The following is a 27,362-nucleotide window of genomic DNA, read 5'->3' on the forward strand; positions in this document are numbered from 1 at the left end:
CACACTGCTCGACTCTGATCTCCCAGCTAGGAGAAAGTGAGGACTGCAGATGCTGGAGATCAGAGCTTAAAAATGTGTTGCTGGAAAAGCGCAGCAGGTCAGGCAGCATCAAAGGGGCTTATGCCCGAAACGTCGATTCTCCTTCTCCTTTGATGCTGCCTGACCTGCTGCGCTTTTCCAGCAACACATTTTTAAGCTCTGATCTCCCAGCACCTGCACTCCTTACTTTCTCCTGAGGACATCAAAGAGGATTAATGAGGGCACAGCGTTCGACATGATCCATATGGACTTCAGTAAGGCGTTCGGCACGTTCCCCATAGGAGATTGGTTCGCAAGGTTAGATCTCATGGAATACAGGGAAAACTAGCCATTTGGATACAGAAATGGATCAAAAGTAGAAGAAAGAGGGTGGTGGTGGAGGGTTGGTTTTCAGAACAGAGGCCTGTGACCAGTGGAGTGCCACAAGGATCACTGCTGGATCCACTACTTTTTGGCATTTAAATAAATGATTTAGATGTGAGCATAACGGGTATAGTTACTAAGTTTGCAGATGACACCAAAACTGGAGGTGTAGTGGACAGTGAAGAAGGTTACCTCAGATTACAATTGGATCTTGATCAGATGGGCCAATGGGCTGAGAAGTGGCAGATGGGGTTGCGTTTAGATAAATGTGAGGTGCTGCATTTTGGGAAAGCCAATCTTAGCAGGACTTATACACTTAATGGTAAGGTCCTAGGGAGTGTTATTGAACAAAGAGACCTTGGAGTGCAGGTTCATAGCTCCTTGAAAGTGGAGTCGCAGGTAGATAGGATAGTGAAGGTGGCGTTTGGTATGCTTTCCTTTATTGGTCAGAGTATTGAGTACAGGAGTTGGGAAGTCATGTTGCGGCCATACAGGACATTGATTAGGTCACTTTTGGAATGTTGCGTGCAATTATGGTCTCCTCCCTATAGGAAGGGTGTTGTAAAACATGAAAGGTTTCAGAAAAGATTTACAAGGATGTTGCCAGGGTTGGAGGATTTCAGCTATCTGGAAAGGTTGCATAGGCTGTGCTGTTTTCCCTGCAGCATCAGAGCATGAGGGGTGACCTTGTCGATGTTTATAAATTATGAAGGGCATGGATAGGATAAATAGATAAGGTCTTTTCCCTGTGGTGGGTGCGTCCAGAACTAGAGGGCATAAGTTTAGTATGAGAGGGGTAAGATATAAAAGGGACCAGATTGGGTTGGGATATCTGTCGACATGGACGAGTTAGACCAAAGGGCCTGTTTCCGTGCTGTATATCTCTATGACTCTTTGACCAGTTCAGCCATTCGAATGAGAGCGTCAGTGGAAGAGTACTGGTTAGGTTGATGGGAGAGGAAGAAATGGACGGTTTGGAGGCTTTTGCCATGGCAGATAGATGTGAATAGTTCATCAACTTCACAAACACCATCCACCCTGCCCTCAAGCTCACCTGGACCATCTCGGACACCTCTCTCCCCTTCCATCTCCAAAGACCGACTCAACACGGACATTTACTATGCACCCACGGCTACTTGATTTACACCTCCTCCCACCCTGCCTCCTGTGAAAAAAAAAGCTATCCCTTATTCTCTGCCTCCACCGCATCTTCTCTCAGGAGGACCAATTCCACCGTGGAACATCCCAGATGGCCGCCTCCTTCAAAGACTACAATTTCCTCCCTATGTGGTCGACGCCCTCCAGTGTATCTCCTCCACTTCTCACACCTTTGCCCTTGAACCCCACCTCTCCAATTGCAACAAGGACAGAAACCCTCTGGTCCTCACCTTCCACCCCACCAACTTCAGGATACAACGCATCATCCTCTGCCATTTCCGTCACCTACAGACCCCACTACCAGGGATACATTTCACTCCCCCGCCCCTATCTACGTTCCGGAGAGACCATCCTCTCAGCGACTCCCTTGTTAGGTCCACACCCCAAAACAGCCCAACCCCCCACTCCCAGCACTTTCCCCTGCCGCTGCAACAAATGCCAAACCTGCACCCACACCTCCCCCCTCACCTCCACCCAAGGCCCCAAAGGATCCTTCCACATCCCTCAGAGATTTACCTGTACTTCCACAAAGTCATCTACTATATCCATTGCTCTCAATGTGGTCTCCTCTACATTGGAGACAGGACGCCAACTTGTGGAACATTTCAGAGAACATCTCTGGGACACGCACTAAACAACCCTACCGTGCTGTGGCCAAACACTTCAATCCCAATCTCCCACTCCGCCAAGGATATGCAAGTCCTGGGCCACCTCCATCACCAAACTCTAGCCACTTGACACTTAGAGGAAGAATGCCTCATCTTCTGCCTTGCAGCCTTCCAACCACACTGGATCAATGTGGATTTCACCAGTTTCCCCATTTTCCCTCCCCCCACCTTCTCCCAGATCCAACCTTCGATCTCGGCACTGCCCTCTTGAACTGTCCATCCTATTTACCCACTCCACCCTTCTCTCCAACCTATCACCTTCACCCCCCCCCCCCCAGCTTCATCTACTTATCGCATTCACAGCTACCTTTCTCCTCCATCCCCACCCATTTATCTCTCAGCCCCCTTGGTCCACCCCGCCATTCCTGATGAAGAGTTTATGACTCTCCTTCTCGGATGCGCCACACTCTTCGACTCTGATCTCCAGCATCTGCAGTCCTCACTTCCTCCTAGTTAGTCTTTGACATTCTCTTCTGCAGAAAGCACTGATACCTGAGTCACAGAATATATTCAAGACTGAGTTAATGATTTTTAACTGATAAAAGAATCAAGAGTTTTGGGGTGCAAAGGGAAAAGGTAAGAATGGATTGTAGCATTGTCTCCACAATCAGCCATGATCTTATTGAATTGTGGAACAGGTTTAATGGTCCATATAATCTTCTCTTGCTCTGGTCGTTTAATGATGGAGAAGCCTGGTATGGAGCATAAATACCAGAATAGAGCATTTTGGTAGCGACCTGTTTTGCTTTTGCGTATTCTCAATCAAATTAAAATAGAGTTCATGACTTTTTAAAATTAAACATTTGATTTTTCCATCCTTGTAAGGATAACAATAATTATGCAGGTTCCTAGACCTCACTCTGTAGGTTCTGTACAGAGAATAAGAGGAGTCATGTGTGTGTTTTTTTTTCCTTTTTCTCCAGATTCAACAGTAGAAAATGGTTACATGTCCCACAAATGTAATACTGAAGTGGCTTGAACATCTGAATAGTTCCTGGGCCTTGGAAGACAGTGAATCTACAGCAACAAGGGAAGGTGCTTCTGCATTGTATGAAAAGTTGCTCCATAACAAAGAAGTGGTAGGGATATCCCAGCAGGCCCAACATTTGATTGATCCTCGGTTGCCAGATTTTGAACATGAGTCTTCAGCTGTGGAAGAACGTGAGCAGTATCTCTCTGCACTACTCAACAGCCAACAGAATTTGGCCAAAACAGTCTTTGGAAATTCACCTTTTGCTGTCGCCTTACACATGCGATTACTGACTCTTCAAAGAATATTTTATGCACTTTCTAACAAATATCATGATAGGTTCAGACCGGAGCGTCAAGTACAAAGGCAGAGTTCTGACACCAGATTAGATCCAGGGGATGCTGCGTTGGTCAGGAATACAAGAACAAAAACGGGTACTGATGTTTTAATTGAGATGGGAGTTAAGACTGGCCTAAGCCTACTGTTTGCACTAATTCAACAAAATTGGCAACAGTCAAAGTTAGATCCAAGTTTGAGCCTGTGTAATGATGTTTTGTGCACAGCCTGCACAATTATCAATTCTCTACCTCCACTTTCTCTAGCAAATGAAAGTAAAATCCCACAGGTAGGTTTGGACTGCCTCGCACAAGTTACGACATTTTTAAAGAAGATGACCATGCCCAGTTCTGGTGCTGACAGTCAAGGTCAAAGATTGGCTTCAGAGCTACTACTGGGTCTTGCAGTTCAGCGTGGATCTTTGAAGTTTCTACTTGAATGGATTGAAGTGGCATTGGCTGCTTCAGCTGCTGCTGCTAATGCATCAGAAAAGGAAGGAATGATTGGATATGATTGTTTTATAAAATCACTGGAGCAACTGAAGCATTGTTCGGTGAGTGATTTATTTATCCAAGATAGACTTTGCTTAGCAAGTAAACACTTAATTTGCTATTTTGATGTTCTGATTTGTAAAATATATTGTTTCCTTTTACTTCATTATAAAATGATCACCAAAGATTGCACCAGAAACAAATTAAAATCAAATCGCATTGTACTGGTACCTCTTCTCCTTTGTAGTTCTGTTCTTCTGTATACTACTTAAATTGGGAATTTAAAAAAATATAAAATCACTTAAATAATTTATTTGAGCTGCAGAGAAGATTCTTGCACAGATTCACCTTAAATTAACAAATTAAAGAATTTGAAGAACTGAGTACAGGCTATTGCTGATAATGTACATCTGTTTTTCCATTAAAAAAAGTTTGAAGCGAGTATACATCTTGTTAGTCAAAACAAAGCAAATCATCATATTTGAATTGTGACTTTGTTTTAATACAATAATATATTCATCAAATCTGCTTGCTGGGATTTGCTATAGATATTTCTTTTCACATTCTAAGCAACAGAAGAGAGGGTGAAATGGGAACGAGACATATTTTCTCGTTTTTCTGTTTTTACTATTCACCTGTTCTGATTTTCATTCTTTTCACAATGTTTTCCATCTTTCTTTTAGTACTCCCTTCCCCACTGAATGTAAATGTAATGCTTTCACTAGGGAAAATGTGGCTTATAGTATTTTGTGCTTTTTTAAGAGTAAAATCACATGTACTAAACTGTCATTGCTAATTCAGGTTGTAAAAGAAGTAGTTTGACTTTACCCACTTCATTTGTTTACTTCTGTTCACTACTCTTCTAAGGAAAAAAAATGCTTAGGACCAAACATGCTGATTATTTGATGTGTTTTAACTCCTAGAATGCATATGTGGATAATCTACAGAATCAAGAGCTCAAGAAGACCCCAGATGGGATGTGTTCTCTTTCCAATGCAGCAATTTGTCTTTTTGAAGAGGTTTGTCATTTCTTTTTGTGTTTAATTTATATATTGGCAACATAATCCAAAATTGATGCATGTTGTCCCAATCATTTGTTTAGAGATATTCATTTAACATGGGTAATTTTAATTGTCAGTAGTTTTATGTTTTTTGATGGCTTAGAGTTCTAGAACAATTACCGCACAAAAGGGAAGCCATTTACAACAATGTCACAAACACCACAATTAGCATTCCTAGATATGTCGTGTCCCACCAGAAAAAAAAGACCAACCAGAGCTGATGACACAATTGCATGCATACAGAAAGGAAGTGCCCTAGGTGTCATTAGTATTGACTCTAGACCTATGAGGTCTCTCAGAATGATGTCAAACATAGGCAAGGAAACTTCCTCCTGATTACTACTTTCTACCCTGGACAACACCCAATTTTGTGCTGATAGCTAGTAAATAATAATCATACCACACAAGTGCCACTTTTAAATTTTACATTCTACAATGCAGTCTGAACCTTAATCTTAACACAAATAAATTTTACCTCGTCATGCCATTGCTTCAGAAGAAAAGGTTGATTAAAAGGCAAAAAAATAGAGTATGAGAGTAAACTAACCAGATTTTTCTGACTTTTGTCTAAAATGAATGTCCTGTAGATGTTGATCCATCCACCAATGAGAACAGTTTCTTTTCATTTCAGCCATGATATATACTTGAAAATTTGGAGATGGAAATCTTGAAATCCAGATAATTGTGCAACAATAATTGTTGTTGAAAAAATAGTGGGAATCTTATCACATGGCAGGCAAAATGTAATGGAAACTAATACCTTTGGAGGAAGTGTCTTAAGTGTGGCAGTGCAAAGTGAGAAGATTGATGCAGTGAGAGCTCTTTCATCCCCCAAATTCTGTGTAGCCTTCAGTGTCTGATTAATTAGTTCATGGTACAGTCCATTGTGTACTTGGGTTTACTGAGAACTCATTGGCTGAATTTATTCATTCCTAGGTAGTCTATTTTACCTTCCAAGTCTATTCACTAACCATTGCTTTTGACTATCAATAATTTTCAAATCATTAATTAAATTTCAAAGTAGTCAAATAATTTAATACTTTCAGGCATGTGTGGCAAAATTTTAATTGTGGAGTTGTCAAAAGGCCATGAATAAACAAAACTACAAGTTTGAGCTTCACATACAAGTTTAGTAACTTCCTCAAGACATACGAAGATTGGAGCAGGGTCAGACTGTTTGGCCCTTTGATTTTGTTTGCCACTCAGTGTGATCTCTCTTGATCTTCTGCTTCAACTCAAATTTTTATGCCTCCTCCCCATATCATTTAATTCCTTGAGAAACCAAAATCTTGGTTACAGCTTTGAAGAAATTAAGCACAAACATGAGCAAAGTTCCATGGTAGTGAATTCCATAAGTTCAGAAATTTCTGATTGAAGCCAATAATCTTTTCAATTCTAAATAATCAACCTCAATCCATAAAGCTTTCCTCCTTGTAAATTCCACGATTAGGAGAAATAACCTCTGTTTAACCTGTCAAGGTCCTTCAGAAATTTTAAGATTAATCCCAGAATGTGGGCATCACTGACTATCTGAATGTTTATTGATCATCTGTGACTGCACTTGAGAAGTTGGTCATGAGTTGCTGCTTTGAATCACTGTAATCTATACTGTAGGTACAAGCTCAGTGCTGTTAAGGAGGGAGTTCCTGGATTTTGACCCAGCAGCAGTGACAGAACAGAGATATAGTTCTAAATCAGGATAATGTGTGTGTTGGAGGAGAAATTACAGGTGATGGTGCCATGCATCTGCTGCTCTTAACCTTCTAGGTGATAGAGGTTGCAGATTTGAAAAGTGTTGCCAAAGAAGCCTTGTTGAATTGTTGCAGTGCATCATGTAGATGGTACACATTGTTGCCATTATGAGTCAGTACTGGAGAGAGTGAATATTGAAGTTGTTATTGATGTAAATTGTAAAAGATGGAGTACCTAGCACCAACCCTTGCAGGACTCCATTCATCACATCCTGCCAATTACAGAAAACCTGCTACGCATAACTGTTTTCTGGCTACTGCCAGTTAGCCAATCTTTTATCTAGACTAATATGGTATGCTCTACAGCATGAGCTTTTATTTTTGACAGTTACATTTGTTGTGACATCTTATCAAATGCCTCCTGGAAAACCAAGTATAGAACATTTATTGGCTCCTTTTGATCAACAGTCCATGTTACTTCTTCAAATAAGTCTATTTAATAGATTAAATATGGTTTCACGGTCATGAAACCAGACTGTGTCTTCCCAAATACATTATTTTTGAAGTGTGCAGCTATAATGTCTTTCATGATTGATTCTAATGCTTTCCTTGCAAGAAATGTCAAGCTAACTGGCCTATAGTTTCTGTTTTTATGACCCTTCTTGAATAGAAGGGTTATATTTGCTGCTAATGGAACCTTTCTTGACCTAGTAAATTTAAATTAAAGTTAGCATTAACAAAAACCCTAGGATGAAGAAATAAATGATACAAGCGTGGATTTAGGAAATCACAAAGTTAGAAATTGCTGGATAAACTCAGGTCTGGCAGCATCTGTGGAAAGAAAGCAGAGTTAGTGTTTTGGGTCCAGTGATCCTTCTTGAGGATGGGTCCCTAGGATGAAGTCCATCTGAGCCAGAGTCTTGTCAACGCACAGCTCCAACAGTTTGCTTCCCTCGTTACTAATTTTGTAAAATTTCTCTTTCCCTTCTACCTCCCGATTGGCGGTTATTACTGAAATTATGAGAAAGGTGGTAAATCAAGCCAGGAAACTATAGACCAGTGAGCCTAACGTCGGTGGTGGGCAAGTTGTTGGAGGGAATCCTGTCCGTTGTTGGAGGAAATCCTGAGGGACAAGATGTACATGTATTTGGAAAGGCATGGACTGGTTAGGGATAATCAACATGGTTTTGTGCATGGGAAATCATGTCTCACAAACTTGATTGAGTTTTTGAGGAAGTAACGAAGAGGATTGATGAGGGCAGAGGGTAGATGTGATCTATATGGACTTCATTCTGGATCAGTGGTGCTGGAAGAGCACAGCAAATCAGGCAGCATCCGAGGACAGGCAAAATCGACGTTTCGGGCAAAAGCCCTTCATCAGGAATTCCTGATGAAGGGCTTTTGCCCGAAACGTCGATTTTGCCTGTCCTCGGATGCTGCCTGAATTGCTGTGCTCTTCCAGCACCACTGATCCAGAATCTGGTTTCCAGCATCTGCAGTCATTGTTTTTACCTCTATATGGACTTCAGTAAGGCGTACGACAAGGTTCCCCATGTTAGCAAGGTTAGATCTCACAGAATACAGGGAGAACTAGCCATTTGGATACAGAACTGGCTGCATTTTTGGAAAGCAAATCTTAGCAGGACGTATACACATAATAGTAAGGTCCTCGGGAGTGTTGCTGAACAAAGAGACCTTGGAGTGCAGGTTCATAGCTCCTTGAAAGTGGAATCACAGGTAGAAAGGATAGTGAAAAAGGTGTTTGATATGCTTCCTTTTATTGGTCAGAGTATTGATCTTGGAGGTTTATAAAATCAAGACGGACATGGTTAGATTAAATAGACAAGGTCTCTGTTCCCTGGGGTGGGGAAGTCCAGAACTAAAGGGTATAGATTTAGGGTGAGAGGGAAAACGTTTAAAAGAGAGACTTAAGGGACAACGTTTTCACACAGAAGGTGGTGTGCGTGTGGATTGGGCTTCCAGAGGAAGTGGTGGGTGCTAGCAACATTTAAAAGGCATCTGGAGGTATATGATTGGAAAGGTTTGAAGGAATATGGGCCGGGTGCTGGTAGGTGGGACTAGATTGGGGTGGAATATCTGTTCGGCATGGACGAGTTGGTCCTTAGCAATAAATACCAAAATTTCATTTACTTTTCTTGTTAACTGCTGCATTCATATTTTCTGCAACTCTTCCATGAGGATACCCAGATCCCTCTGCAGCAAAGCGCTCTGAAGTTTTTCAACATTTAAATAAGTGGTTTTTCTACCAGAATGGATAATCTCACACTCATCCATACTAAACTTCATCAGCAAAATTTTTGCCTTTTCACCTAACCTTTTAATCTGTCCAGCCACAGTGGGGTCTGTGGACAAGCACCCCAAGATCTCTGCTTCGCTGAGCTTCCTAGGTCTTGCCATTCATTGAGTACCCCCATGCCTTGTTACTTTTTCCAAAGTGAGTCACAAAGCATTAGCATATTTATAAGGAGTACTTCTGAAGACAAGATTCAGTGGTCCATACAAGATAATTAAAAATGTCAGTAAGTGAATTACCTAGTTGTCACTACAGATCACAGGAAAAATCAGCTGTGCACATTAACACATTGAAATGACACTGCATAAGAAGCTAAGAAGCAGTTACCACAATGTGAATTTTATATCAAGTTTGAAAAGGAGTAGAATTGGTCTAAGACTAAAACTTAAATAAAGACAACTATGTAGAAATTAAAGCTGAACTAGCCAAGTGAATTGGTAGATTAAACTAAGGGATGGATTAGGAGACAGTGGTTGATATTTAAGGGGCCATTTCTGAACACGCGAGTGATTATATTCCTCATATCAAGGAAAAAGTTATAGAAATATGAGAAAACGTCAACCTAAGGAAGAAGAGATAGAGTCATAGAGATGTACAGCATGGAAACAGACTCTTCACTCCAACCCATCCATGCCAACCAGATATCCCAACCCAATCTAGTCCCACCTGCCAGCACCCGGCCCATATCCCTCCAGACCATTCCTATTCATATACCCATCCAAATGCCTCTTAAATGTTTCAATTGTACCAGCCTCCACCACATCCTCTGGCAGCTCATTCCATACACGTATCACCCTCTGTCTGAAAAAGTTGCCCCGCAGGTCTCTTTTTATATCTTTCCCCTCTCACCCTAAACCTATACCCTCTAGTTCTGGACTCCCCGACCACAGTGAAAAGACTTTCCCTATTTACCCTATCCATGCCCTTGATGATTTTGTAAACCTCTATAAGGTCACCCCTCAGCCTCCGATATGAACATCCTGTCCCTCAGGATTCCCTCCAACAACTTGCCCACCACTGATGTCAGGCTCATCGCTGTATAGTTCCCTGGCTTGTCCTTACCAACTTTCTTAAATAGTGGCACCACATTAGTCAACCTCCAGTGTTCTGGCATCTCACCTGTGACTATCGACGATACAAATATCTCAGCAAGAGACTCTGCAATCACTTCCCTAGCTTTCCACAGAGTTCTGGAGTACACCAATTTAGGTCCTGGGGATCCACCCACTTTTATGCATTTCAAACATCCAGCGTTTCCTCCTCTGTAATGTGGTCATTATTTCCCCACATTCTATATTTGCCATGTACATTTCCACAGTAAATACTGATGCAGAATACTCAATTAATATATCCCCCATCTACTGTGTCTTCACACAAAGGTCGTCTTGCTGATCTTTAAGGGGCCCTAATGTCTCCATAGTTACCCTTTTGTCCTTAAATATATTTGTAAAAATCCTTTGGATTCTCCTTAACCCTATTTGCCAAAACTATCTCCTGTCCCCTTTTTGCCTTCCTGATTTCCCTCTGAGGGAAACTCTACTGCCTTTATACTCTTCTCAGGATTCACTCGATCTATCCTGTCTATACCTGGCATATGCTTCCTTCTTTTTCTTAATCAAACCCTTAATTTCTCTTGTCATACAGCATTCCCTATATCTACCAGCCTTTCCTTTCACCCTGACAGGAATATACTGTCTCTGGACTCTGGTTATTGCATTTCTGAAGGCTTTCCATTTTCTAGCCATCCCTTTACCTGCAAGTATCTGCCCCCAATCAGCTTTTGAAAGTTCTTGCCTGATACCATCAAAATTAGCCTTCCTGCAATTTAGAAATTCAACTTTTAGATCTAGTCTATCCTTTTCCATCACTATTTTAAAACTAATAGAATTATGGTCTCAGGCCCCAAAGTGCTCACCCAGTGACACCCCAGTCACCTGCCCTGCCTTATTTCCCAAGAGTAGGTCAAATTTTGCACCTTCTCTAGTAGGTACATCCATTTACTGAATCAGAAATTTTTCTTGTACACACTTAACAAATTCCTTTCCGTCTAAACCCTTAACACTATGGCAGTTCCAATCTATGTTTGGAAAGATAAAATTGCCTACTCTCTCCACCCTATTATTCTTACACATAACTGAAATAATTGATAAGGAGAGACATACAAAAGATGTTTCCTTGTGTGGGGCTTCCGAAAACAAGAGCAATCCTCCTTCGTTTTAGGATTATGTGTAGCAGGTTTAAATCTGAAATGAGAAATTACTTCTCAAGGGATTCTGAATCTGTGGAATTCACTACTCAAGTGTGTGTGAATGATGGGACATATAACGAGGAGAGAAACTTTTAAAAATAGTAATGGGTTGAAGGGTTACGGGGAGTTGAGGCCATAATGAGGGGCTGAATTGCCTATGCCTACTCTCATTCTTATATTCTCATGTAATTGGTAATTAAGAAAGCATACAAGACACTTGCCTTTATCAGTCGTTTCAGATTACGTGGTGGTTATGTTGGAGGTGTTCAGAACTCTGGTTAGGCTACAGTTGGAATACTGTGTGCAGTTATGGTCGCCTGTGTACTTGTACAGTGTGATTGCACTGGAAGGGATGCAGCGAATATTTACCAGGATGTTGCTTTGGCTGAATAATTTTATCTATGAAGGGAGGCTGGAAGGCTCTGATTGTTTTCTTTCAAGCAGAGAAGGCTGATGGGGGACTTGATTGAGAAGCATCTACAAGATGAATAGGAAACAAAAACAGAAATTGCTGGGAAAAAGTCAGCAAGCCCTGGTAGCATCTGTGGAGAGAAATCAGTTAATGTTTTGGGTTAAGTGATCCTTCAAAACAGGATCAGTGGACCTAAACGTTTTACTGATTTCTCTCCACAAAACTTGCTGACTTTTTCCAGCAATTTCTGTTTTCCTTTCTGAATTCCAGCACCTGTAGTTCTTTTGGGCTATTTTAAAATACAAAGCAGCATCATTGTTGATGGATTAGTAACGAGGAGACATAATTTCAAAATGAAAGGCAATGGATTTAGAGGGTATTTGAAGAAAATCTTTTTCACCCAGAGGATAATAGGAATCTGGAATGTACTTCCTGGGAGGGTATTAGAGGCAGGAAACCTTAGCACTTGAGATATTGTGATATTCAGGGCCATGGGCCAAGTCCTGCAAAGTGAGTTTACTGTAGGTAGGCTGGCATAGCCAGTGGGCCGTCGGGCCTTTACTGTGCTCTATGACTCTGCCTCCTGTTGGTTCATATGAGATGCATCTGCAACAGGTAGGCTGAGGATGAGATCAATACCTTTTACCTTTTATGTTCGTTCCCTCACCATCAGTTGTGGGCTCAGTTTAGCATCTATGGCCTTTCAGGTTTGGTCAGTAATTTTGCCAAACTTCTGTTGGCAATGAACTTTGCATTCCACCAGCCAGAGTACATTCTGTGCTGTTACCACTTTCAGTGAATCCTACAGTAGTGTTCAACATGACAGAGAATCAATTCATCAGCCCGAATGCTTTGCGATGTGTGTGGTATGCGCAGTTATTTATGATCAGGGGATTTCCTTGTCCATGTTTGACCAGGTGTGCTAATGGGGGTCCAGAGCTGATATCGAGTACCCAGGCGACCTCATTCCTACTGTATACTACTCAGTAATGGTGGTGTCTGATCTTGTCTACAAGTTGATTCCATGAGAATGACTGTCTAGTTTGATTGGTCTATGGGACAGCTCTCTCAATTTTGGCATAATGATAGGGTTTGTAGGATCTCGTGCAGTCAACACGGCTGTGTCTGCTGTTGTCATTTCTGGTGCCTTGTAGGTAGTCTGAGTGGATTTATTCCTTCTATTGGAAGGAATTGTAGCCATTTTAAAAGGCAGTTAAAGGTTAATATAGGTTTGACCAGTAAGGATAGCTGGGCTTCTTTCCCTCGAGAGCAATAGTGAACAACATGGATTTTCTTGAGTGTTTTAATGGTCAACATTAGACTAATTTTAGATTCTAAATTTATTAATTAATATTAATTTTTACCACTTGTGGAATTCTAACCCCTGTTCCCAGAGCATTAGCCTGGGTCGCTAGATTACTAGTCTAATGACAGTACCTCTACTCCAATAACTCCCAATTACTGCCTGTACTTGTATATGTATCTACTCTTGTATGTTTCAAAAGAAATAAGAGAATTGGTAGGTCATTTGGCCCCTCAAATCTGCCTGTCGAGAACATAGGCTTGATTTATTCAACCTTTCATCATTGACCAACCCTATCATCCCAGGAAACAATTTAATGAACCCTCACTGAACCACTTTTGAAGAAAGTGCATTGTTCCTTTTGATATGGAGAGCAAATCTGTACACTATACAGAAAATGGGCCCTTCAACCCGTTGAGTCTGTGCCAACCACCTAGCTATTCTAATCCTATTTTCATGAAAGTCTCATTGCCTAATTGCAGCAACCTTGCTTTCTAATCCCTAGTAATAAAGGTCAGTGCACCATTCAGCTTTCCAATTGCTTGATGCACCTGTTGGCAAACTTTGTGTTCCCAAATGATTACACCCAAGACTCAGTATATCAAGATTTTAAAAGATTTCTACCCTTTACAGAAGTATTTTGTCATTGCATTCTTGTAAGTAAATGAATAATCTCGTACTTCCCCAATTTATATTTCTTTGGCCTATGGCTCAGTTAGTTACAAGTCCTCATTATCTTATATTCCCACTTTGCGTCATCAGCAAATCGAAATGTTATACTCTTGATTAGCACAGATTGTAAATTGCTGACAGCCCATTACTGAATGATGCAGCACTCCATTTTTGCCTCCCAACTTGAAAATGCTCCATTTATCCTCATTCTTTGTTTTCTATCTGATAACTAATGCTAATGCTCTATTCCCAACTCCATGGGCCATGTATTTGCATGTCACTCTTTCATGTGACACAAAATAGCTTCAGGAAATCCAAATATTGTACACTTACTGATTACCTTTTATTTACTCTACTAATTACATTCCCCAATGAACTAATGAATTCATGAAACACTTATTCACTGTCATGATTCATGTGTAATTATCTTACGTGCACTTGCATGACTTCCTTATCGGCTCTACCATTTTCCCTAACTGATGATCGATCAGCCTTATAGATCCATTGTTGTGTTTTCACACTCCCTCCTTCCTTGCATAACAATGGAACAATTACTATTAATTTACTGGGGCTACTCCAGAATGGAGAGGATTCGTAAATCATAGCCAGTACTTTGACCAAATCTTATCTACCTCTTTTAGATAGAGCCCCTATAGGTCATCAAGTCCTGTGAAATTGTTAACTATTAGTTTAGGTTTCTCTAATACATTTTCTATGCTGACATGATTTTCTTCAAGTTCTTCGCTCTCCAATACTCCTTGGTTACTCTTTGTTTTGGGTGTGTAATTTGTGGTCTTCCACTTCAAATGTAGGCCACAAAACATTTGTTCAACATCTCTGCCATTTCCTAATTTCAACTGAAATATCCTTTCTCTGCCCGTAATGGGCTGACATTTATTTTAATTGCTGTTATTTTTATATAGTTATAAAACGTTTTCAAATCTGTGCTAATGTTCCTGGTTAATTTTACCTTAATTTTTTTTTCCCTTTTGTATCAACCTTTAGTCACCCTTGGTGGTTTAAAAAGATCTCCCAGTTCTCAGGCTTACTCCTATTCCTTATAATGTTTTAAATCTCTTGTTTAATGTTAATAACTGTGGTTGGAGTTTTCTCGCAAAATTTTTATCTTATTTATTTGGAATGTATATTTGCTGAACATTCTGAGTTACTCTCACTGTTTTATTTACTGCCATTCATGAGCAGTGATCTCAGGTTTGTTACCAGTGCAATGAGACAGTGAGATGAGGAACAGTCAGCGAATACAGCTTAACACGTGGCTGCGGGGCTGTGCAGGAGGGAGGGCTTCAGATACCTAGACCACTGGGATACCTTCCAGGGACGGTGGGACCTGTACATGAAGGACGGGTTGCACCTGAACTGGAGGGGCACAAATGTCCTGGGTGGGAGATTTGCTCGTGTGATTCAGGAGGGTTTAAACTAGTTTGGCAGGGGGGGTGGGAATCAGAGCCACATGTCTGAGAGGGGGTCAGTTGCAGATGGGGCAGTGACAGGATGTATTGAATCAATCGGGAAGGATTCTCACGCGAAGAATAAAAGGGATCAGTTAAAGTGTGTCTGCTTTCATGCAAGGAGTGTCCGAAATAAGAGTGACTAACTTAGAGCATGGATCAGTACTTGGGGCTACAATGTTGCGGCCATTACGGAGACCTGGGTTTCACAGGGACAGGAATGGTAGCTTGATGTTCCAGGGTTTAGAACGTTTAAAAAGAACAGGGAGGGTGGAAAAAAGAAAACAAAGAACAAAGAAAATTTACAGCCCAGGAACAGGTCTTTTGGCCTTCCAAGCCTGAACTGATCCAAATGTACTGTCTAAACCTATCGGTCAATTTCTAAGTATCTGTATCCCTCTACTCCCCACCTACTCATGCATTTATCCAGACGCATCTTAAGTGAATCTACCGTGCCTGCCTCTACCACCTCTGCTGGCAACGCGTTCCAAACGTCCACCACCCTCTGTGAAGTACTTGTCGTGGGTATCCCACTTAAACGTTCCACCTCTCACCTTGAAAGCATGACCTCTCATTATTGAATCCTTCACCCTGGGAAAATGCTTGTCTCTATCCACCCTGTCTATACCCTTCATGATTTTATAAACCTCAATCAGGTCCCCTCTAAATCTCCTTTTTTCGAATGAACATAAACCTGACCTACTCAACTTTTCTTCATAGCTAGCACCTTCCATACCAGGCAACATCCTCGTAAAACCCAGGTCCCCTCTAAATCTCCTTTTTTCGAATGAACATAAACCTGACCTACTCAACTTTTCTTCATAGTAGCACCTTCCATACCAGGCAACATCCTCGTAAAACCTCTCTGCACCCTCTCCAAAGCGTCCACATCCTTTTGGTAATGTGGCGACCAGAACTGTACACAGTATTTTAAATGCGGCCGAACCAACGTCATGTACAATCTTAACATGACTTGCCAGCTCTTATACTCAATACCTCGTCCAATGAAGGCAAGCATACTATATGCCTCCTTGACCACTCTATCCACCTGTGCAGCAACCTTCAGGGTACAATGGACCTGCACTCTCAGATCTCTCTGCCCATCAACCTTTCCCAAGGCTCTTCCATTCATTGTATAATTCGCTCTAAAGTTAGTCTTTCCTAAATGCATCACCTCACATTTGTCTGGATTGAAATCCATCTGCCACTTTTCCGTCCAACTCTCCAGTCTATCTATATCCTCATGTATTCTCTGATAGTCCCTTATGCTCTCTGCGAATCCACCAATCTTTGTGTCATCTGCAGACTTGCTGATCATACCAACAATGCCCTCTTCTAGATCATTTATGTATATTACAAACAACAGTGGCCCCAACACTGACCCCTGTGGAACACCACCCATTCTTTTCTAAATATAAATAGGTCCTATCCCTCAGTACCTTCTCCAGCAACTTTCCCACCACTGATGTCAGGGCTCACAGCTCTGTAGTTACCCGGAATATTCATACTACCCTCCTTGTACAGGGGGACAACATGAGCAACCCTCCAGTCCTCCTGCACCTCACCTATGTTTAAGGATGCCACAAAGATATCTGTCAGGGCTCCAGCTATTTCCCCCCTCACCTCCCTCAGCAACCTGGGATAGATCCCATCCAGTCCTGGGGATTTGTCCACCTTAATAACCTCTAGCCTACCCAACACATCTTCCCTACTTATGTGATCCAGACTAATCAAACTTCTATCTCTAATCTCAACATTCATCATGTTCCTCTCCTCAGTGAACACTGATGCAAAGTACTCGTTCAGAATCTCACTCATTCAGAATCTCACCTATTCTCTCAGGTTCGACACACAGCCTTCCTTCGTTATCCTTTAGTGGACCAATCCTTTCTCTAGTTATCCGCTTGCTTCTTATATAGGAATAAAATGCTTTGGGATTCTCCTTAATTCTGCTCACTAAAGCTATTTCATGACCCCTTTTAGCCCACTTGATTCCTTGTTTAAGATTTGTCCTATTCTTCCGATATTCTTCCTGTTCTGTTCTTAGCTGCCTAGACCTTATGTACGCTTCCCTTTTCCTCTTGGCTAGTCGTACAATTTCTCTTGTCATCCACGGTTCACGAATCTTGCCCTTCCTATCCTTTGCCTTCAATGGGACATGCTTATCCTGCACTATCTTTGAAAGCCTCCCACATCTCAAATGTGGACTTCCCTCAAATAGCTGTGTCCAATCCACATTTCCCAGCTCCTGCCTAATTTTGATTATAATTGGCCTAGGCCCAGTTTAGCACTCTTCCCTTAGGGCCACTCTCTTCTTTATCTACAAGTATTCTAAGACTTATAGAATTGTCACTGTTCCCAAAGAAATCCCCCACCGCAACTTCTACCACCTGTCCTGGCTCGTTCCCCAGTACCAGGTCCAATATGGCCCCTTCCCTTGTCAGACTACTGACATAGTGCTCTAGAAATCTCTCCTGGATGCTTCTTACAAATTCTACTCCATCCAGACCTCTGACGTTAAGTGTATCCCAGTCAATGTAGGGAAAATTAAAATCTCCCATCACCACTACCCTATTGCCTCTATGTCTTTCCATCATCTGTTTACCTATTTGTTCTTCTACCTCACGCTCACTGTTGGGAGGCCTGTAATACAGACCCAACAGTGTGACTGCACCCTTCTTATTTCTCAGCTCCACCCATAATGCCTCACTACCCAAGACCTCCATAGTGTGCTCCTTTAGCACAGCCGTGATATCCTTGACCAGCAATGCAACTCCACCCCCCTTTTTATTTCCCTCCCTGTCCTGTCTGAAATGTCTATATTTTGGAACATTTAATTGCCAATCATCATGCCCTTCCTTCAACCAAGTCTCTGTGATTGCAATAACATCATACTCCCAGTCACCAATCCAAGCCCTAAGTTCATCTGCCATACACACTATACCCCTTGCATTAAAGTAGATGCATTTCATGCCACCAGTTTTGTTGCTCTCACCTGCTCTCTGCCTACTCTTCCCTTTATTAATGCTATCTTCATAATTCTTACAGTCTCCAGTCTCTACCTCATTGCCTACTTGTTTTCTCTTCTGGTTCCCAGTCCCCTGCCACATTAGTTTAAAACCTCCCCAACAGTAGGAGCAAAAACTCCCCCAAGAACATTGGTTCTGGTCTGGTTCAGGTGTAGACCGTCCCTTTTATAATAGTCCCACCTTCCCCAGAACCGGTCCCAATGTCCTACAAATCTGAACCCCTCCGTCCTACACCGTCTCTCAAGCCATGTGTTCATCCTGCCTATTTTCCCATTTCTACACTGGCCAGCACGTGGCACTGGTAGTAATCCCGAAATCACTACCTTTGAGATCCTTCTCTTTAACTTCTCTCCTAGCTCCCTGAGTTCGTCTTTCAGGACCTCATCTCGTTTTCTACTTATCATTGGTGCCTATATGCACCAAGACAATGAGCAATTGGGTGCTCATTGCTCATTAGCAATGCTACACACCCAAGAGGATGTGTAGCATTGTTAATCAGAGAGTGCATCACAGCTACAGAAATGAAGGTTGTTGAGGAAGGTTTGTCTACTGAGTCAGTACGGGTGGAAGTTAGGAACAGCAAGGGAACAGCCACCGCATTGGGGGCTTTCTACAGACCACCTAGCAGTAGAGAGATTGAAGAATTCATAGGCGGGCGGCTTCTGCAAAAATGCAGAAGTAGCAGTGTTCAACTTTCCCAGTATCGACTGGAACCTCCTTAGTGCAGATGTTTGGACGGAGCTGTTTTTGTCAGGTGTGTTCAGGAGGGTTTCCTTACTCAGTATGTAGACAGACCGACAAGGGGACAGGCCATTTTGGATTTGGTGCTTGGTAACGAACCAGGACAGGTGTCAGATCTCATGGTGGGAGAACACTTTGGTGACAGTGATCACAACTGCCTCATATTTAGTATAGCCTTGGAGAGCGAAAGGAGCAGTTACCAAGGGAAGATATTTAATTGGGGAAAAGGAAATTATGGTGCTATCAGACAGGAGTTCGGAAGTACAGTCTGGGAGCAATTGTTCCACAGAAAGGGCACAGCAGACATGTGGAGACTATTTAAGGTGCAGTTGTCGCGAGTGATGCACAAATTTGTTCCTCTGAGACAGGTAAGAAGGGGTAAGATTAAGGAACCTTGGATGACGAGAACAGAGGAGCTTCTCGTCAAAAAGATGAAGGCAGCTTATGTAAGGTGGAGGAAGCAAGGATCTAGCACAGCTTTAGAGGATTACAGGCTTGCTAGAAAGGAGCTCAGAAATGGACTGAGGAGAGGCAGGAGGGGGCACGATAAAGGCTTAGCAAGAAGGATTAGGGAGAACCCAAAGGCATTTTTATTCATATGTGAGGAATAAGAGAATGATCAGGGAGCAGGTAGAACCGATCAGGGATAGCCGAAGGAACTTGTGCGTGGAGTCTGAGCAGATAGAGGAAGCCTTAAATGAGTTTTTTGCTTTGGTTTTCACCAAGGAAAGGGACCTTGTTCTGAATGAAAACTTTGAGGAACTGGGATACAGTCTTGACCAAATCAAAATTGATGTGCTGGAAATTTTGGAAAACATTAAGATTGATAAGTCCCCAGGGCCAGACCAGATTTATCCTTGGATGCTCCGGGAAGTGAGAAAGGAAGTTGCTAAGCCGCTGGCGAGGATATTTGCCTCCTCACTCTCCACTCTCCACAGGAGTCATACCGGAGGATTGGAAGGAGGCGAATGTTGTTCCTCTTTTCAAGAAGGGTAATAGGGAAATCCCTGGCAATTACAGACCATTCAGTCTTATGTCTGTGGTCAGCAAAGTTTTGGAAAGAATTCTGAGGGATAGGATTTATGACCCTTTGACAAAGCATAGTGTGATTAAAGGCAGTCTGCATGGCTTTGAGAGGGGCAGGTCATGCCTCACAAATCTGATTGAGTTCTTTGAGGAGGTGTCAAGACAGGTCGACGAAGGTCGAGCAGTGGATGTGGTGTATATGGATTTCAGCAAGGCATTTGATAAGGTTCCCCATGGTAGACTCATTGGTAAAGTCAGGAAGTATGGGATACAGGGAGATTTGGCTATCTGGATTCAGAATTGGCTGGCCGACAGAATGCAGAGAGTGGTTTAGATGGAAAATATTCTGCCTGGAGGACAGCGTTGAGTGGGGTCCCGCAAGGCTCTGTTCTTGGGCCTCTGCTCTTTGTAGTTTTTATAAATGACTTGGATGAGGAGGTTGAGGGATGGGTTAGTAAATTTGCAAATGACACAAAGGTTGGAGGTGTCATCGATTGTATAGAGGGCTACTGCAGGCTGCAGCGCGACATAGACAGGATGCAGAACTGGGCTGAGAAATGGCAGATGGAGTTCAACCTGGATAAATGAGAAGTGATGCATTTTGGCAGGTTGAACTTGAATGTTGAATATAGGATTAAAGATAGGATTCTTGGCAGTGTGGAGGAACAGAGGGATCTTGGTGTGCAAGTGCATAGATCCCTCAAAGTTGTCACCCAAGTGGATAGGGTTGTTAAGAAAGCATATGATGTTTTGGCTTTCATTAACAGGGGGATCAAGTTTAAGAGCCGTGAGGTTTTGCTACAGCTGTACAAGTCCCTGGTGAGACCACACTTGGAATATTGTGTACAGTTCTGGTTGCCCTTCTATAGAAAAGATATGGAGGCTTTGGAGAGGGTGTAAAGAAGGTTTACCAGTTTGCTGCCTGGACTGGAGGGCTTGCCGTATGAACAAAAGTTGAATAAGCTTGGACTTTTCTCTCTGGAGAGAAGGAGGAAGAGAGGAGACCTGATTGAGGTATATAAGATAATAAGTGGAATAAATAGAGTCAATTACCAGAGACCTTTCCCCTGGGCAGGATTGACTGGTACGAGGAGTCATTGTTTGAAGATATTAGGATGAAGGTATAAAGGAGATGTCAGAGGTAGGTTCTTTACGCAGAGAGTTGTGAATGCATGGAATGCGATGCCAGCTGTGGTGGTGGAAGCAGACTCATTGGGGACATTTCAGCGACTACTGGACATGCACATGGATAGCAGTGAGTTGAGGGGTGCGTAGGTTAAGTTATTATATTTTACATTAGGATTAAACCTCGGCACAATAACTTGGGCCAAAGTGCCTGTTCTTTGCTCTACTTTTCTGTGTTGTATGTTCTATTCATTTTTAGTATATTGGACTTGAGTATTTTGCTCTTTAACTGAGTGTGGGCTAACAAAGCAAAGAAATACACAGTATATGGGACAATATTGAAAGCATTAGAGGAAGTGAGAGACCTTGAAGTACATGTCCACAGAACTCTGAAGGTGATAGAATAGATTGTAAAGAAGGCCTATGCGGTGCTTTCCTTCATTGGGTGAGTTGTTGGACACGAGCAGGGATCTAATGCTGAAAATACATAAGCCATAGCGAGAATTTTATGTACAGTCCTGGTCACTGTGTTCCCAAAAGGGCATAATTGTTTCAGTGGCAGTACAAGAATTGACAAGACTGTTGTCAAGGCTTGAAAATTGCAGTTATCAGGTAAGATTGGTTAGACTAGTGTTGTTTCTCTGAAAATAGGTGAGGCCGAGGGGTGACCCGCATTCAAAATAATGAGCGGCTTGTATAGGGTGGATAGGGAAGGTCTGTTTCTCTCGCAGAGAATCTTTGGGAGTACAGATTTAAAGTGATCAGTGAAAGGATCCGTAGGACTTGAGGCAAGTATTTTTTGCCCAGTGGATGGTGGGAACATTTACTCTCCAGTTTACTGGCTGAGGCGAAAACCCTCAAATGATTGAAAACAAAAACCTGAATTTGTAATCGAAGCCTTGCAAGTTAGTGCTATGTCCTGATATGGGAAAGTAGGGTTAGAATAGGCTGCTAGTTTATTCAGCCAGTGCAACATAATGAATTGAAAGGGCAGAGATAAAAGTTTGTCTTCTCTATGGTTGTTTAGAATAAATTGATCATTCTCAGTAAGCAAGCTCTTAGTGTATGTCGCATGGACCAGACTGGTTGCACTGTTTCAGGATAAGCAGTTGACTATTTAGTACTTAGGTGAAAAGAATTTTCTTCATTCAGAGAGTGGTGAATCTTCGGAACTTTCTGCCTCAATGAGCTGTGGCAACAGTTTTTTGATTGTTTGAAACTGAAATCAACAGATTCTGCATATTAAAAACATCAAGATGTACAGGCCCTACTGCAGGATAGTAGTGTTGAACTAGAGGATCAGCTGTGATCTTATTGAATGGTGGAGCAAGCCTGAAGGGCTGGACAGCCCATTTCAGCTCCTAATTCTTATGACTTGTCCTGTTTAGTTGGTTGGTAGCTTAGACGAGTCAGGAAATTAATTATCCAAGCAGAACTCATAGGCTGTTGTACTCACAATTTTTATACGATTGGTCCAATTCAGTTTCAGATCAATATAATCTCTAGGATATTAACCAGTGGGGGAATTTAGCAATGATAAGGTGAAAGGGAGATAGATGGTCTCCTGCTAGTGATGGTCTTTGCTTGCCAGTTGCATGGCATGGGTCAGACTATCAGCTGAAGCCTGGAGGTGGCGCAAGCTTTTCAGCAGGTTGAAGGGATTCCTGATGAAGGGATTTTGCCTGAAACGTCAATTTTCCTGCTCCTCGGATGCTGCCTGACCTGCTCTGCTTTTCCAGCACCACTCTGATCTAAACGTGTACATGGACTGCTTCAAGAATCACAGTTTATCAGAGGATTCACAAATGTTGCTAAACATTTTATCATCAGAAAATATTCCCATGTCTGATCTTTATAGAATCATAGAATTCCTACACTGTGGAAGCAGGCCATTCAGCCCATTGAGGTTACATTTGGGGTGGCACAGTGGTTAGCACTACTGCCTCACAACACCAGGGACCCGGGTTCAATTCCTGCCTCAGGCAACTGTCTGTGTGGAGTTTGCACATTCTCCCTGTCTGCGTGGGTTTCCTCCGGGTGCTCCGGTTTCCTCCCACAGTCCAAAAATGTGCAGGTTAGGTGAATTGGCCATGCTAAATTGATTTAGATTAGATTAGATTAGCTTAGATTAGATTACAGTGTGGAAACAGGCCCTTCGGCCCAACAAGTCCACACCGACCCGCCGAAGCGAAACCCACCCATACCCCTACATTTACCCCTTACCTAACACTACGGGCAATTTAGTATGGCCAATTCACCTGACCCTGCACATCTTTGGACTGTGGGAGGAAACCGGAGCACCCGGAGGAAACCCACGCAGACACGGGGAGAACGTGCAAACTCCACGCAGCCAGTCGCCTGAGTCGGGAATTGAACCCGGGTCTCTGGCGCTGCGAGGCAGCAGTGCTAACCACTGTGCCACCGTGCCGCCCACAAATTGCTCCTAGTGTTAGGTGAAGAGGTAAATGTAGGGGAATGGGTCTGGGTGGGTCACTCTTCAGCGGGTCGGTGTGGACGTGTTGGGCCAAAGGGCCTGTTTCCACACTGTAAGTAATCTAATCTAATCATAAACTCTTGAAGAGCATTCCACCCAGTTCTCATCCCCCCCCCCCCCCCCCCTTTCTGTCCCTGTAACCCTGCATTTCCAATGGCTAATCCACCTAGCCTGCACATACCTGCACATTAAGGGCAATCTCACATGGCCAATCCACCGAACCTGTACATCTTTGGACTATGGGAGGAAACTGCATGAAACCCTTGCAGACATGGGGAGAACATGCAAACTCCATGCAGGTTCCTGGCACCATAAGGGAAGTCATTGGAGGAAAGGTCATTGATGAAGCAGTTCAAGATGGTTGAGCCTTTAACCTTACCCCACGGAACTCCTACCATGACAGCCTATGGCTGAGATGATTGCCCTCCAACAACTGCACCATTTTTCTTTGGGTTAAGCAAGGATTTTAAATAGTAAAGAGTTTCCCTGATTTCCATTGATTTGAGTTTTCCAACAACTCTTTGATGCCATACTCTGTCAAATGTTCCCTTTGTGTTCATAGAAGCCACTTCCACCTCACTCCTGGAGTTCACCTCTTTTGTCCATGTTTGGACCAAGGCTGTAGCAAAATCAGGAACTGAGGAGCTGTGGTGGAACCCAAACTGAGCGTCAGTGGGCTGAAGAGTGGCAAATGGAGTTTAATTTGAATAAGTGTTAGGTATTGTATTTTGGTTAAATAAATAAGAGCAGGACTGTGACCATGGAGTGCCACAAGGATCGGTGCTGGGTCCTCTACTTCTTGTCATTTACATAAATGATTTGGATGTGAGCATAAAAGGTATAGTTACTAAGTTTGCAGATGACACCAAAATTGGAGGTGTAAAGGACAGCGAAGAGGGTTACCTCAGATTACAACATGATCTTGACCAGATGGGCCAATGGGCTGAGAAGTGGCAGATGGAGTTTAATTCAGATAAATCCGAAGTGCTGCATTTTGGGAAAGCAAATCTTAGCAGGACTTATACACTTAATGGTAAGGTCCTAGGGAATGTTGCTGAACAAAGAGACCTTGGAGTGCAGGTTCGTGGCTCCTTGAAAGTGGAGTCGCAGGTAGATAGGATAGTGAAGAAGGTGTTTGGTATGCTTTCCTTTATTGGTTAGAGTATTGAGTATAGGAGGTGGGAGGTCATGTTGTGGCTGTACAGGACATGGGTTAGAATATTGCGTGCAATTCTGGTCTCCTTCTTATCGGGAAGATGTTGTGAAACTTGAAAGGGTTCAGAAAAGATTCACAAGGATGTTGCCAGGTTTAGAGGATTTGAGCTGTATGGAGAGGCTGAACAGGCTGGGGCTGTTTTCCCTGGAGTGTCGGAGACTGAGGGGTGACCTTATAGAGGTTTACAAAATTATGAGGGGGGTGGATAGGGTAAATAGGCAAAGTCTTTTCCCTGGGGTCAGGGAGTCCAGAACTAGAGGGCATAGGTTTAGGGTGTGAGGGGAAAGATATAAAAAGAGATCAACGGGGCAACTTTTTCACACAGAGGGTGGTACGTGTATGGAATGAGTGCCAGAGGAAGTGGTTGAGGCTGGTACAATTGCAACATTTAAAAGGCATCTGGACGGGTATTTGAATTGGAAGGGTTTGGAGGGATATGGGCCGGGTGCTGGCAGGTGGGACTAGATTGGGTTGGGATATCTGGTTGGCATGGATGGGTTGGACCAGAGGGTCTGTTTCCATGCTGTACATCTCTATTAGTCTATGACTAGGACTTATACTATTAATGGTAGGGCTCTGGGTAATGTTGTAGAACAGAGACCTCTGGGTTCTGATACATAATTCTTTGAAATTTGCGTGACAGGTAGACAGGGTGGTTAAGAAGGTGTTTAACATGCTTGCCTTCATTGATCAGACTTTTTGAGTAGGAGTTGGGATGTCATGTTGAACTTGTACAGGATGTTGATGAGGCTTCTTCTGGGGTACTGTATGCAGTTCTGGTCACCCTGATATAGGAAGGGTATTAATAAACTGGAGCGGGTTCAGAAAACAAATACCAGGATGTTACTGGGAATGAAGGGTTCGAGATATAAAAATAGACTGGAAAGGCTGGTACTTTTTTTTTCACTGGAACGTGGGAGGTTGAGGATGGCCTTATTGAGCCTTATAAAATCATGATGGGCATACATAAAGTAAGGTGGGGGGGGGTTAAAACCAGGTGGTGTATTTTTAAGGTGAGAGGAGAAAGATTTTAAAAAGGACATGAGGGGCAACTTTTTTTTGGAGTGGTGAGTGTGTGGAGTGAAATTCCAGAGCAAGTGGCAGATTCAGGTGCAGTTACAACATTTAAAAGACAATTGCATAAGTTCATGAATAGGTAAGATTTGGAGGGATATGTACCAAATGCAGGCCGGTGGGATTAGTTTAGTTTGGGGATATGGTTGGCTTGGACTGGTTAAACTAAGGGATATGACTTTGAGCAGGTTATTGCTGAGAAAGTGCTGTTTACAGCACTGATGATGATCCCTTCCATTTCTTTGAGGGTAGACCAATGGTTAAATAATTGACCAGATTGGAATTGACCTACTGTTTGTGGACGGGATACAGCAATTTTTATATCCCTTGGAAAAAGGAAGATTATGTGGAAATTTGATGGTGGATTTTGGCTGTGGTAGTATAGGTAGGGAGAAACTGTTCCCATTGATGGAAGAGTTAAAAACAGGAAGACACCTATGAATTTACTGGCAAAAAGAATAGGGTGGTATGAGAAAATGCATTTTTCAGAGTGTGTGGTTAGGATCTAAAATGTATGGCCTGAGAAACTGTGCTGGTGAAAGACTCGATGGAGGCCTTCAAATGAGCATTACATAATTATCTGATGTAATTATGTAATTATTTGCAGGACATTGGAGAAAAGATTGTGGACAGGGAGTCTGAGAGTTGCTCTTCCAGAGAGTAGACCGTGAACACGCCTAACTGAATAGCCTGCTTTTGAGCTATAATCATTCTGTAACTGATTAGGAAAATATTTTGACAGTGATTTTGCGAAGTTCAGGGTAGTGGAGCTGTGCAAATACAACACTATGGCTGACCATGCAAAAGCAATGACCATGTAAGAGGTGCAGAAATGGATGCCACGTAGACTCCACCTTCGAGATTGTAATCTGGATAAATAACCCACTAAAACTTCGTGTTGCTTAAGGTTTGTTTTATAATACTGGAAATATGAAGAATATTTATAGGAGAGAATGAATAAATGATTACTGTGTTTTATAGGATTCTTTCTAGTGAAGAATAAATAGTTACAAATGGTTATGCAGGTAGTGTTAAATATTTTATATTCTTGAGTAAATGCTACTTTAATCTCCTTGCTTTCTCTCTCTGAAGATTTGCAGGTTGGCCTTAGACTGCCTGTGCAGCACCAGTTCTCAGAACTCTCAAAGCCGTGACAGCGAAACAAGCACAGTGTATGTTTGGGGCAGTAACAGTAGTCATCAGTTGGCAGAAGGGACACTGGAGAAAATTTTACAACCTAAATTAGCACATGGATTTGCTAATGCGCAGACGGTAATGAAGAGGAGAATTGTTTATTAAATTATTGATAAGTAGTTGTGCCACTGTTTGGAGTTAAATGAAGACGATCTGTAGCAGCTTTTTTAAGATGTGATTTATAAAGATGTTACTGACTTGAACAATGGATTTGTGTTATTTATTTTCTCTTTTGACAGTTTAGCAATTATATTTCACTATACAATAG

At 42.4% G+C, this 27,362-nt stretch overlaps 1 protein-coding gene across 3 annotated transcripts in view; it reads left to right on the forward strand.

Annotated features, from left to right (window-relative positions):
* The window catches only part of LOC122548398 (probable E3 ubiquitin-protein ligase HERC1), a 349,687-nt gene that overhangs the window by 24,935 nt on the left and 297,390 nt on the right, over window positions 1-27,362 (forward strand). For all 3 annotated transcript variants that reach the window (XM_043687001.1, XM_043686981.1, XM_043686991.1), the window contains exons 2-4: window positions 3,152-4,087; window positions 4,949-5,044; window positions 26,993-27,172. In XM_043687001.1, coding sequence (XP_043542936.1) covers window positions 3,167-4,087; window positions 4,949-5,044; window positions 26,993-27,172 — 1,197 coding nt within the window. In that variant the 5' untranslated portion in view covers window positions 3,152-3,166. The remainder of the gene's footprint in view (window positions 1-3,151; window positions 4,088-4,948; window positions 5,045-26,992; window positions 27,173-27,362) is intronic.

This window comes from Chiloscyllium plagiosum, chromosome 1 (genome assembly GCF_004010195.1).
Source record: "Chiloscyllium plagiosum isolate BGI_BamShark_2017 chromosome 1, ASM401019v2, whole genome shotgun sequence".
NCBI classification, from domain to species: Eukaryota; Metazoa; Chordata; class Chondrichthyes; order Orectolobiformes; family Hemiscylliidae; genus Chiloscyllium; species Chiloscyllium plagiosum.